Genomic DNA, 13,330 nt, shown 5'->3' on the forward strand with positions numbered 1-13,330 from the left:
CTCTCTCGTCTTGCCTCTCTCTCTCTCTCTCTCGTCTTGCCTCTCTCTCTCTCTCTCTCTCTCTCTTTATCTCTCTCTCTCTCTCTCGTCTCTTTATCTCTCTCTCTCCCTCGTCTCTTTCTCTCTCTCTCTCCCTCGTCTCTTTCTCTCTCTCCCTCGTCTCTTTCTCTCTCTCCCTCGTCTCTCTACCTCGTCTCGCCTCTCTCTCCCTCGTCTCGTCTCGCCTCGCCTCTCTTCTCTCTCTCTCCCTCGTCTCGCCTCTCTCTCTATCTCGTCTCCAGGACAGCCTGGGTGGCAACAGCCGCACGGCCATGGTGGCCACGGTGAGCCCGGCAGCAGACAACTACGACGAGACGCTGTCCACGCTGCGCTACGCCGACCGGGCCAAGAGCATCGTCAACCACGCTGTCGTCAACGAGGACCCCAACGCACGTATCATCAGGGAGCTCCGAGAGGAGGTGGAGAAACTACGGGACCAGCTGACACAGGCAGAGGTAGGGGGGAGAAAAGGAAGGAGGGTGAGAAACTACGGGACCAGCTGACACAGGCAGAGGTGGGGGGAGAAAAGGAAGGAGGGGGAGAAACTACGGGACCAGCTGACACAGGCAGATGTGGGGGAGAAAAGGAAGGAGGGGGAGAAACTACGGGACCAGCTGACACAGGCAGATGTGGGGGGAGAAAAGGAAGGAGGGGGAGATACTACGGGACCAGCTGACACAGGCAGAGGTGGGGGGAGAAAAGGAAGGAGGGGGAGATACTACGGGACCAGCTGACACAGGCAGAGGTAGGGGGGGAGAAAAGGAAGGAGGTGGAGAAACTACGGGACCAGCTGACACAGGCAGAGGTAGGGGGGAGGAAAGGAAGGAGGGGGAGAAACTAGGGGACCAGCTGACACAGGCAGAGGTAGGGGGAGAAAAGGAAGGAGGGGGAGAAACTACGGGACCAGCTGGCACAGGCAGAGGTAGGGGGGGGAGAGAAAAGGAAGGAGGGGGAGAAACTACGGGACCAGCTGACACAGGCAGAGGTAGGGGGGGAGAAAAGGAAGGAGGTGGAGATACTACGGGACCAGCTGACACAGGCAGAGGTAGGGGGAGAAAAGGAAGGAGGTGGAGATACTACGGGACCAGCTGGCAGAGGTAGGGGGGGGGGGAGAAGAGGGGGAAGAGGGAGATCAACTGACAGTCCAGGGTAAGGATGGATTGTGGATAGCGCCTGTCTGTACCAGCTGGCAAAACTGGTCACGTTAAGGATGCGTTGTGGTCGAAAAGGATGTTTTATTGCTTTTGTTTTTGCATCCAGAAACAATGTCTTCATCTGATTGTTTTTTATTTATTTATTTCACCTTTATTTAACCAGGTAGGCTAGTTGAGAACAAGTTCTCATTTGCAACTGCGTCCTGGCCAAGATAAAGCATAGCAGTGTGAACAGACAACACAGAGTTACACATGGAAAACAATTAGCAAGTCAATAACACAGTAGAAAAAAAAAAAAAAAATGGGCAGTCTATATACAATGTGTGCAAAAGGCATGAGGAGGTAGGCTTAATACAATTTTGCAGATTAACACTGGAGTGATAAATGATCAGATGGGCATGTACAGGTAGAGATATTGGTGTGCAAAAGAGCAGAAAAGTAAATAAATAAAAACAGTATGGGAATGAGGTAGGTGAAAAGAGGGTGAGCTTGTTTACCTATAGACTATGTACAGCTGCAGCGAGGTTAGCTGCTCGGATAGCTGATGTTTGAAAACTCATCCAGGGAGATAAAAGTCTCCAACTTCAGCGAGCAACTACGTTCCAGTCACAGGCAGCAGAGTACTGGAACGACACCGGCCAAATGAGGTCCTGTTGGCTTTAGGGATGATCAGTGAGATACATCTGCTGGAGCGCGTGCTATTTATGGGTGTTGCCATCGCACCAGTGAACTGAGATAAGGCGGAGCTTTACCTAGCATGGACTTGTAGATGACCTGGAGCCAGTGGGTCTGGCGATCAATATGTAGTGAGGGCCAGCCGACTAGAGCATACAAGTCGCAGTGGTGGGTGGTGTAAGGTGCTTTAGTGACAAAACGGATGGCACTGTGATAGACTGCATCCAGTTTGCTGAGTAGAGTGTTGGAAGCCATTTTGTAGATGACATCGCCGAAGTCGAGGATCGGTAGGATAGTCAGTTTTACTAGGTAAGCTTGGCAGCGTGAGTGAAGGAGGCTTTGTTGCGGAATAGAAAGCCACTCTGGATTTGATTTTTGATTGGAGATGTTTGATGAGTCTGGAAGGAGAGTTTGCAGTCTAGCCAGACACCTAGGTACTTATAGATGTCCACATATTCAAGGTTGGAACCATCCAGGGTGGTGATGCTAGTCGGGCATGCGGGTGCAGGCAGCGATCGGTTGAAAAGCATGCATTTGGTTTTACTCCTTTAAGAGCAGTTGGAGGCCACGGAAGGAGTGCTGTATGGCATTGAAGCTCGTTTGGAGGTTTGATAGCACAGTGTCCAATGACGGGCCGAAACTATATAGAATGGTGTCGTCTGCGTAGAGGTGGATCAGGGAATCGCCCGCAGCAAGAGCAACATCATTGATATATACAGAGAAAAGAGTCGGCCCGAGAATTGAACCCTGTGGCACCCCATTGTAGCAGGTACCTGTTGGTTGTAATTAGGTTGTATGAAGCCTTTTTAACCAGAACATCAGTGACATATTGGCTGCTTGTAGAGATGGAAAGAGTGTTTTCTTGTCTGCTATCCAGTCTATGAAGGCCCCAGAGCTGAAGGAGAGGCTGGAGGAGTCTGAAAAACTCATCCAGGAGATGACCGTCACCTGGGAGGAGAAACTACGCAAGACGGAAGAGATCGCACAGGTACACAACACACCTTTGTACATTCTGTCCTGGGTTGTGTTCATTAGGCACGAAACAGAAGTCAACGGTCTGAAACAGGGACTTTCTGAAATTGTCCAATAAGAAATGCTTTATTTAATTTTTTGTTGCACAACGTTTTGAAAAGTGTGCCCTGATGAACTGTAGGCTGGAGGCTGGATCAATAGTTCCTGTGTTGTGTGTCCTGTAGGAGCGGCAGAAACAGTTGGAGTCCCTGGGCATCTCTCTCCAGTCGTCTGGCATCAGAGTGGGAGAAGACAAATGTTTTCTAGTCAACCTCAACGCTGACCCCGCTCTCAACGAACTGCTAGTCTACTACCTGAAGGTACACGCGCACACAGTGGTGCATTCACGTATGCTTACACACACACACACACCATTATAACATTATGTGTTATCATGTGTTGTTGTCTACTCTAGGAGCACACTAAGGTTGGTTCAGCAGACTCCCAGGACATTCAGCTGTGTGGGATGGGTATTCAGGCTGCACACTGCATCATAGACATCACAGCTGACCAACGGGTGGTCCTCACTCCTCACAAAAACTCAAGGTACGGATAGAACACTCCTCTCTGTCTCCATCATCACAATTCCCAGTGGGGCAAAACTAGATAAAATAACGTCTCTACAACCAACAGGTTGAAATCAAGGTTGTAAAAAATGTTATATTTTGCCTGCTGGCACCTCGCACCCCACAAGGAGTCATGGTACACCAGCTTAGTCATCAATGTCATCTCAACACGCCACATCAGAATGATGATCCTGGTCAGCTCACTGTGACTCCTCACCTCATGACTTCCCTGCTTCCAGATAAGGATGACGTCATGTTGCCTTTAGGCCCTTAGGGATTACATGGCCTGCTTGCAGAGGAGGCTGGTGGGGGGAGCTATAGGAGGACACGCTGATTGTAATGGCTGGAACGGAATCATACACATCGAACACCTGTTTTTATGCCATTACAGTGAGCCCTATAGCTTCTCCCACCAGCCACTGCCTGCTTGAATGAGCTATCTTCTTGTGGTTTCATTTATTGATGTTACAGAACGTGTGTTTTTATGATGTGTTTACGTTACAGAACGTGTGTTTTAATGATGTGGTTACGTTACAGAACGTGTGTTTTTATGATGTGGTTACGTTACAGAACGTGTGTTTTTATGATGTGGTTACGTTACAGAACGTGTGTTTTTATGATGTGGTTACGTTACAGAACGTGTGTTTTTATGATGTGGTTACGTTACAGAACGTGTGTTTTTACGATGTGGTTACGTTACAGAACGTGTGTTTTTAATGATGTGGTTACGTTACAGAACGTGTGTTTTTAATGATGTGGTTACGTTACAGAACGTGTGTTTTTATGATGTGGTTACGTTACAGAACGTGTGTTTTTATGATGTGGTTACGTTACAGAACGTGTGTTTTTATGATGTGGTTACGTTACAGAACGTGTGTTTTTATGATGTGGTTACGTTACAGAACGTGTGTTTTTATGATGTGGTTACGTTACAGAACGTGTGTTTTTAATGATGTGGTTACGTTACAGAACGTGTGTTTTTATGATGTGGTTACGTTACAGAACGTGTGTTTTTATGTTGTGGTTACGTTACAGAACGTGTGTTTTTATGTTGTGGTTACGTTACAGAACGTGTGTTTTTATGTTGTGGTTACGTTACAGAACGTGTGTTTTTATGATGTGGTTACGTTACAGAACGTGTGTTTTTATGTTGTGGTTACGTTACAGAACGTGTGTTTTTATGATGTGGTTACGTTACAGAACGTGTGTTTTTATGATGTGGTTACGTTACAGAACGTGTGTTTTTATGTGGTTACGTTACAGAACGTGTGTTTTTATGATGTGGTTACGTTACAGAACGTGTGTTTTTATGATGTGGTTACGTTACAGAACGTGTGTTTTTATGATGTGGTTACGTTACAGAACGTGTGTTTTTACGATGTGGTTACGTTACAGAACGTGTGTTTTTACGATGTGGTTACGTTACAGAACGTGTGTTTTTATGATGTGGTTACGTTACAGAACGTGTGTTTTTATGATGTGGTTACGTTACAGAACGTGTGTTTTTATGATGTGGTTACGTTACAGAACGTGTGTTTTTATGTGGGTTACGTTACAGAACGTGTGTTTTTATGATGTGGTTACGTTACAGAACGTGTGTTTTTATGATGTGGTTACGGTACAGAACGTGTGTTTTTATGATGTGGTTACGTTACAGAACGTGTGTTTTTATGATGTGGTTACGGTACAGAACGTGTGTTTTTATGATGTGGTTACGTTACAGAACGTGTGTTTTTACGATGTGGTTACGTTACAGAACGTGTGTTTTTACGATGTGGTTACGTTACAGAACGTGTGTTTTTACGATGTGGTTACGTTACAGAACGTGTGTGAATGGCTCTCCTTGCACCAGCCCTCAGCAGCTCCACCATGGAGACCGCATCCTGTGGGGAAACAACCACTTCTTCAGGTGTGTGTGCACACGTGTGTGTCTTGTGACAATTCTGACCATATTGCCAATCACAATGTCTCCCTCAGCTACTTGTCCTTGTTTGAAAACAATTCATCTGTTATACTAGATATTCACCGTATTACTGAAACCCCTGGATCGCTCTCTCTCCCTCCCCTCCCGTCTCTCCCTTTCTCTCCCCCTTCCTTCTCTCTCCCCTTTCCTCCTCTCGTCCCCACAGGATCAACCTGCCTAAGTGGCGGTCGCGGGGTGGTGGTGAGGAAGAGGAGGGTGAGGGGGGCCTGATGAAGAACAGTAGCAGTAGTGAACAGCTGGAGGGTGACGGAGACACCAACAGTGAGGTTTCCTCCGAGGTCTCCTTCTCCTACGAGTTCGCCCAGACAGAGGTCATGATGAAGGCCCTGGGCAACAACGGTGAGCGCACACACACACACACACACACACACACACACACACACACACACACACACACACACACACAGGTCCTTACAAACAACGACGGGAGGGATGTGTATTAAGGAGAGGGAAAGGAGGAAGGGAGAATCACTGATTGACTGCAACTTCTGTCCATCACACCGCATATGAATCACGATTGATTGCTTATCCGGATCCCCTGTCCTTGATTGGCTTTCGTTCCTGTCCGTCACCTTCAGACCCCATGCAGGCAGTGCTCCAGTCCCTAGAGAGGCAGCACGAGGAGGAGAAGCGCTCAGCGCTGGAGAGACAAAGGCTGATGTACGAACAGGAGCTGCAACAACTGAGACGACGGCTGCACCCGGACAGACCATCTGTAGGACAGACAGGCATGGCACCCAGCCAATCACAGGGCCAGGCTGACAGGCCGGGACAGCCCCACTACCGCAGCCTGGAGAGACTCAGCATGTCCAACTCACCCAGCGCACAGAGCAGGCTGAAGCAGTGGAGCGAGGAGAGGTGAGAGGGAGGGAGGGTGTGGAACACAGGGTTGGGGAGATGGGCTGTATGTGTGGCTGGGGGTGGATGGTGTGTGTGTGTGTACACTTTGAATGAGATGTTGACGATGACTCCCCCCTCAGAGAGGCAGTGTTGACCCGGAGCCTGCGTAAGCTGAGGGAGCAGATAGTGAGAGCTAACCTGCTGGTGCAGGAAGCAGGCTTCATAGCAGAGGAGCTGGACAAACGCACCGAGTACAGAGTCACCTTGCAGATACCTGCTGCTAACCTCAATGCCAACCGCAAGGTACACACGAGTATTAGCATGCTCACACACACACACACACACCTGGTGGAGTGTCGCTTCTCTATTTCTCTCTCTCTCTCTCTCTCTCTCTCTCTGTGTCTCTGTGTCTCTCTCTTTCTCTCTCTTTCTCACATGAAGACACACACACCCTTACCACTACTGTCTCTCCTTCCTCGTAGCGTGATGCAGTGCTCAGTGAGCCTGCGGTGCAGGTGAGGCGTAAGGGGAAAGGGAAGCAGATCTGGGCTCTGGAGAAGATGGAGAACAGACTGGTGGACATGAGAGAACTGTACCAGGAATGGAAGGAGTATGACGATGACAACCCAGTGAGTGTGTGAGGGTGGTTGTGCATGGCGTGGGTGAATGGGTGTGTATGGTAACCTGTCCAGCCAGTGTCGTTGTTGGAGTGTATGTGTGGTGCTGTGAACTTGGACTACAACGAAGATGAACCCTGTGTGACAAATCATTGTTTTTGAGAGTCGAATCCATTCAGATGTACACAAACGCCATGTAAGATGCTGCTAGCAAGCATGCTAAGTATCAACAGCCAATCGACTCGTTTCTGGAAGCCTATAGTGAGCTTTGATTGGTTAATTGATTGGCTTTATCGCAGAGTATTTGCTCGAAACGCCCAATTTGAAAATGAATGGAAACCCACAGCAACCGTGTTAACACTTACTGTAAGGGCTCCATTTAGGACCTCATCACATTTATCTTCTCTACACTCTCTCTCTCCCTCCTCTCCAGGTGATGCGTTCCTACTTTAAGCCATTTAGGACCTCATCACATTTATCTTCTCTACACTCTCGCTCTCCCTCCTCTCCAGGTGATGCGTTCCTACTTTAAGCCATTTAGGATCTCATCACATTTATCTTCTCTACACTCTCTCTCTCCCTCCTCTCCAGGTGATGCGTTCCTACTTTAAGCCATTTAGGATCTCATCACATTTATCTTCTCTACACTCTCTCTCCTCCTCTCCAGGTGATGCGTTCCTACTTTAAGCCATTTAGGATCTCATCACATTTATCTTCTCTACACTCTCTCTCCCTCCTCTCCAGGTGATGCGTTCCTACTTTAAGCCATTTAGGATCTCATCACATTTATCTTCTCTACACTCTCTCTCTCCCTCCTCTCCAGGTGATGCGTTCCTACTTTAAGCCATTTAGGATCTCATCACATTTATCTTCTCTACACTCTCTCTCTCCCTCCTCTCCAGGTGATGCATTCCTACTTTAAGCCATTTAGGATCTCATCACATTTATCTTCTCTACACTCTCTCTCTCCCTCCTCTCCAGGTGATGCGTTCCTACTTTAAGCCATTTAGGATCTCATCACATTTATCTTCTCTACACTCTCTCTCTCCCTCCTCTCCAGGTGATGCGTTCCTACTTTAAGCCATTTAGGATCTCATCACATTTATCTTCTCTACACTCTCTCTCTCCCTCCTCTCCAGGTGATGCGTTCCTACTTTAAGCCATTTAGGATCTCATCACATTTATCTTCTCTACACTCTCTCTCTCTCCCTCCTCTCCAGGTGATGCGTTCCTACTTTAAGCGTGCCGACCCGTTCTTTGATGAGCAGGAGAACCACAGCCTAATCGGCGTAGCCAATGTCTTCCTGTCCTGTCTGTTCTATGACGTCAAGCTGCAATACGCAGTACCCATCATCAACCAGAAGGGGGAGGTAAAGAGACGGCCTTCAGTATCACATAGCACCAAAGTCGTATTCATTAGAGACACAGCGAAGCAGACCTTTTTTGAAACTGAATAATTAAAAAAAGAAGCATTTCCTATTGGTAGTTCCTCCCTGTTTGTCTGTTTTATTCTGTTAGTCGCCAAATGAATACAACCCTGTTTCTCAACCAGTGATATCCAATAGGGCTGGGTCATATGGCCAAAATATCATATCATACATGGTGTTTTTCAAATTTTTGACAGTATTTTATGTTTTTGATTAATAAAAGTTCTACATTTACTTAATGAGTAGTGAGTGATCCTAGGGTGGCAAGACATGTATTCTAAATGATTTCAATGGGTCTTTCTTCAATCTGATTATTTTATACGGTTCAAATTCAACTTCAACCTAAAATAACCTAAAATCAACACTTGGGTGAACTTTTGGAATCATGGAAATAGAATGTTTATAATAATTATATAGTTAGAATATAAATAATAGTGGGAACTTTGAATACGGTGTTTGAAAATGCCATTGCTGAGTTATTGTGACAGGGTAGAAACCAAAGTGATGTTCAGTATTTCCTAGGGAACCCTATAATCTTTGGCTACATTAAATCTTTATTCATATAGCCAACATATTCATTAGCCTATTCCTCTTTGATTTAGAAGATGCTGTTGCACAAACAACATGGTGAATTAAGCCTCCACCAGTACTGGTATCAGGCTTTATTAGCGAGCTACGTTTGCTCTGACTCAGTACTGGTATCAGGCTTGTATTAGCGAGCTACGTTTGCTCTGACTCAGTACTGGTATCAGGCTTGTATTAGCGAGCTACGTTTGCTCTGACTCAGTACTGGTATCAGGCTGTATTAGCGAGCTACGTTTGCTCTGACTCAGTACTGGTATCAGGCTGTATTAGCGAGCTACGTTTGCTCTGACTCAGTACTGGTATCAGGCTGTATTAGCGAGCTACGTTTGCTCTGACTCAGTACTGGTATCAGGCTGTATTAGCGAGCTACGTTTGCTCTGACTCAGTACTGGTATCAGGCTGTATTAGCGAGCTACGTTTGCTCTGACTCAGTACTGGTATCAGGCTGTATTAGCGAGCTATGTTTGCTCTGACTCAGTACTGGTATCAGGCTGTATTAGCGAGCTACGTTTGCTCTGACTCAGTACTGGTATCAGGCTGTATTAGCGAGCTACGTTTGCTCTGACTCAGTACTGGTATCAGGCTGTATTAGCGAGCTACGTTTGCTCTGACTCAGTACTGGTATCAGGCTGTATTAGCGAGCTACGTTTGCTCTGACTCAGTACTTTTAATAGCTAGTTAGCAAGCCAGTTTACTATTGATTAGCATTTGTGGCTAACATGATTTAGCTCAACTTGCTCAGAAAATACAAACTAGCTGTTTGCAGATGTAAGAAACACAAACTAATATTGTATTATAGAACGCATGTGGATTTATATTACAATCAAAGTGGAAACAACATCGTTGTCATCAACATCGTTGTCATCAACAGTGTTGCATGTGCTGCATTGAACATGCAGACTGAATACAAGTGTCTCGTGGTCAAGCAACAACATGCGCTTGAGTGACGGGGTGGGACTAGGTCTGTGTGGAAAGCGGCATGGAGAGAGCAGAGAGGGAAGACTCAAGTAGCGGAGTAAACTATCACATTTAACAAACCAAACATTCAAATACCGTTATAGAAGGTAAAGTAAAAACCCCAACTGGTCCGTGCATCAAAACAGGTATATAGTAAAATACGGTATACCGCCCATCGCTAATATCCCATTTGTGTTCCAACCCAGCACTAACACACCTGATAAAACAAATCGTCATCTAGATTGACGACTGCCCTGAGTCGATTGTTTGAAGGAACGAGGTGTCTTGGTGATGTGCTGAAATGAAAAGCTCACATTGTCGCAAAGTGATGATGCAGCACAGAATAAATGGTGTTATGGTGTTGGTTGTCTTGTAGGTGGTTGGGAGGTTACACGTGGAGGTGGTGAGAGTGGCGGGGGGGTTTGAGGACAGCATGGCTGGCGGAGAGGACAATGAGACCAGCCCCGACGGAGAGGTGCAGGACAGGAAACTGGTCTGCATGGTGAGTCCGTTTTGAACACTCATAGAATACACACATACACAGGAAAGTAATTTGTTTTGTATAGTTATTCTGGAATGCCAAGCAATATAGTTTGCCCGTTCTCTGTCAAATCATATTTAATCATATCCTCTCTCTCCTTCCCTATCGTCCTCTCTCTCCTCCTCCCTTTCTCTCCCCCTCTCTCTTTCTCTCTCCAGATCAAGATTCTTCAGGCAACAGGGCTCCCCCAGTACCTTTCCAACTTTGTCTTCTGCCAATACTCGTTCTGGGACCAGGCGGAGCCTGTAATCGTGGCCCCAGAGGTGGACCCCTCTGCCTCGTCCCCAAGCAGCAAGGACCCTCACTGCATGGTGGTCTTTGACAGCTGCAAGGTCAGACATCCAATGAAATTTTAAATGCATTACTTGCATGGTAAAGGTACTTGTATTGTAAAAGCAACAATGTTAAAAAATCCAGCAGGATATAAAATAAATGCACATCTCAGTCATGTTGCAGCTCTAATAGCCCAGGATGAATCCGGTAGCCTGGTTTAACCAGTGGTGAGCACAGTGTTCAGTCTAGTTTAACTGTGTTTATGCTCTGTTTTCTGCTAATTCACCTCTTTTGGTTTTCTATGCTATTCTTTCTGCCCTTTCTAATTCTGTTTCTCTCTCCGTCTCTCCCCCTGTAGGAGATGGGTGTGTCAGTAACAGAGGAGTTTATAGAGTATCTGACAGAGGGGGCAGTGGCCATGGAGGTGTACGGACACAGACAGGCCGCCGCCGGACAGGCGGACTCCGGCAGGAACCCTGCCTTCTGGGACCTCAGCATTATACAAGCCAAGACACGCACACTACGGGACAGGTAAACGCACTACGGGACAGGTAAACGCACTACGGGACAGGTAAACGGAATACGGGACAGGTACACGCACTACGGGACAGGTACTCACACACTACGGGACAGGTACGGGCGCGCGCACACTACGGGACAGGCTCGGGCGCGCGCGCACTACGGGACAGGCTCGGGCGCGCGCGCACTACGGGACAGGCTCGGGCGCGCGCGCGCACTACGGGACAGGCTCGGGCGGGACGCGCGCGCACGCACTACGGGACAGGCTCGGGCGCGCGCGCGCAGGCGGGACAGGCTCGGGCGCGCGCGCGCCCTGCGGGACAGGCTCGGGCGCGCGCGCGCGCTACGGGACAGGCTCGGGCGCGCGCGCGCTACGGGACAGGCTCGGGCGCGCGCGCGCACTACGGGACAGGCTCGGGCGCGCGCGCGCGCGCGCGGGACAGGCTCGGGCGCGCGCGCGCGCTACGGGACAGGCTCGGGCGCGCGCGCTACGGGACAGGCTCGGGCGCGCGCGCGCGCTACGGGACAGGCTCGGGCGCGCGCGGGACGCTCGGGCGCGCGCACGGGGACAGGCTCGGGCGCGCGCGCGCTCGGGCGCGCGCACGGGACAGGCTCGGGCGCGCGCGCTACGGGACAGGCTCGGGCGCGCGCTACGGGACAGGCTCGGGCGCGCGCGCGCGCTACGGGACAGGCTCGGGCGCGCGCAGGCGCTACGGGACAGGCTCGGGACGCGCGCGCTACGGGACAGGCTCGGGCGGCGCGCGCGCGCTACGGGACAGGCTCGGGCGCGCGCGCGCTCGGGCGCGCGGGACAGGCTCGGGCGCGCGCGCTACGGGACAGGCTCGGGCGCGCGCGCGGCTCGGGCGCGGGACAGGCTCGGGCGCGCGCGCGGCAGGCTCGGGCGCGCGCTACGGGACAGGCTCGGGCGCGCGCGCGCGGCTCGGGCGCGGGACAGGCTCGGGCGCGCGCGCGCTACGGGACAGGCTCGGGCGCGCGCGCGCTACGGGACAGGCTCGGGCGCGCGCGCGGGACAGGCTCGGGCGCGGACGGGACAGGCTCGGGCGCGCGCGCGCTACGGGACAGGCTCGGGCGCGCGCTACACAGGCTCGGGCGCGCGCGCGCGGGACAGGGGGCGCGCGCTCGGGACAGGCTCGGGCGCGCGCGCGCTACGGGACAGGCTCGGGCGCGCGCGCGCGCGCTACGGGACAGGCTCGGGCGCGCGCGCGCGCTCGGGCGCGCTACGGGACAGGCTCGGGCGCGCGCGCGCGCGCTACGGGACAGGCTCGGGCGCGCGCGCGCTACGGGACAGGCTCGGGCGCGCGCGCGCTAGGCGGGACAGGCTCGGGCGCGCGCGCACTACGGGACAGGCTCGGGCGCGCGCGCGCGCGCTACGGGACAGGCTCGGGCGCGCGCGCGCTACGGGACAGGCTCGGGCGCGCGCGCGCGCTACGGGACAGGCTCGGGCTCGGGCGCGCGCGCACTACGGGACAGGCTCGGGCTCGGGCGCGCGCGCACTACGGGACAGGCTCGCGCGCTACGGGACAGGCTCGGGCGCGCGCTACGGGACAGGCTCGGGCGCGCGCTACGGGACAGGCTCGGGCGCGCGCTACGGGACAGGCGCACACACAGTCACACAGCAAAAGTTGACACTGACACATGCCAAAGGTTCCAGTTCCACATGAAAGAAAACTTCTAAATTCCATATTGGTGTTCTGTCTGTCTCCTCCTACAGGTGGAGTGAGGTAACACGTCGTCTGGAGATGTGGATCCAGGTTTTGGAGATCAACGAGAACGGAGACTTCATGCCTGTGGAGGTCATACCTGCCAAAGACGTACGCACAGGAGGTATATTCCAACTGCGACAGGTAGGTGTTGTGTGTGTGTGGCTATCCCCAAATGTTGTTTTTCTTGTTTTAATCAGGAATTCCAAATTGTCCTTTACCTCAGAATGAAAAGGACAATCCAATACATATTTACATCAGGAACACAACAATACACACATTAGAATCAATGAGAAGAAAGACCGTCAAGTGGTTGAATCAGTAAGAGGAAGGACTAGCTGTTTCCACCACTAATGTTCTATGTTGTGTTGATTACACGTGTCCCTCAGGGCCAGTCCCAAAGACATGTCTAATCTGTTGT

General features: G+C 50.7%; 1 protein-coding gene across 3 annotated transcripts in view; it reads left to right on the forward strand.

Annotated features, from left to right (window-relative positions):
• Positions 1–13,330, forward strand: part of LOC118362137 (kinesin-like protein KIF13B) — a 75,636-nt gene that overhangs the window by 42,382 nt on the left and 19,924 nt on the right. For all 3 annotated transcript variants that reach the window (XM_052485904.1, XM_052485902.1, XM_052485903.1), the window contains exons 12-25: positions 282–494; positions 2,746–2,856; positions 3,065–3,199; positions 3,295–3,425; positions 5,268–5,354; positions 5,575–5,768; positions 6,008–6,287; positions 6,410–6,572; positions 6,752–6,898; positions 8,107–8,256; positions 10,232–10,357; positions 10,555–10,728; positions 11,028–11,200; positions 12,921–13,053. In XM_052485904.1, coding sequence (XP_052341864.1) covers positions 282–494; positions 2,746–2,856; positions 3,065–3,199; positions 3,295–3,425; positions 5,268–5,354; positions 5,575–5,768; positions 6,008–6,287; positions 6,410–6,572; positions 6,752–6,898; positions 8,107–8,256; positions 10,232–10,357; positions 10,555–10,728; positions 11,028–11,200; positions 12,921–13,053 — 2,217 coding nt within the window. The remainder of the gene's footprint in view (positions 1–281; positions 495–2,745; positions 2,857–3,064; positions 3,200–3,294; positions 3,426–5,267; positions 5,355–5,574; positions 5,769–6,007; positions 6,288–6,409; positions 6,573–6,751; positions 6,899–8,106; positions 8,257–10,231; positions 10,358–10,554; positions 10,729–11,027; positions 11,201–12,920; positions 13,054–13,330) is intronic.

This window comes from Oncorhynchus keta, chromosome 29 (genome assembly GCF_023373465.1).
Source record: "Oncorhynchus keta strain PuntledgeMale-10-30-2019 chromosome 29, Oket_V2, whole genome shotgun sequence".
Lineage (NCBI taxonomy): Eukaryota > Metazoa > Chordata > Actinopteri > Salmoniformes > Salmonidae > Oncorhynchus > Oncorhynchus keta.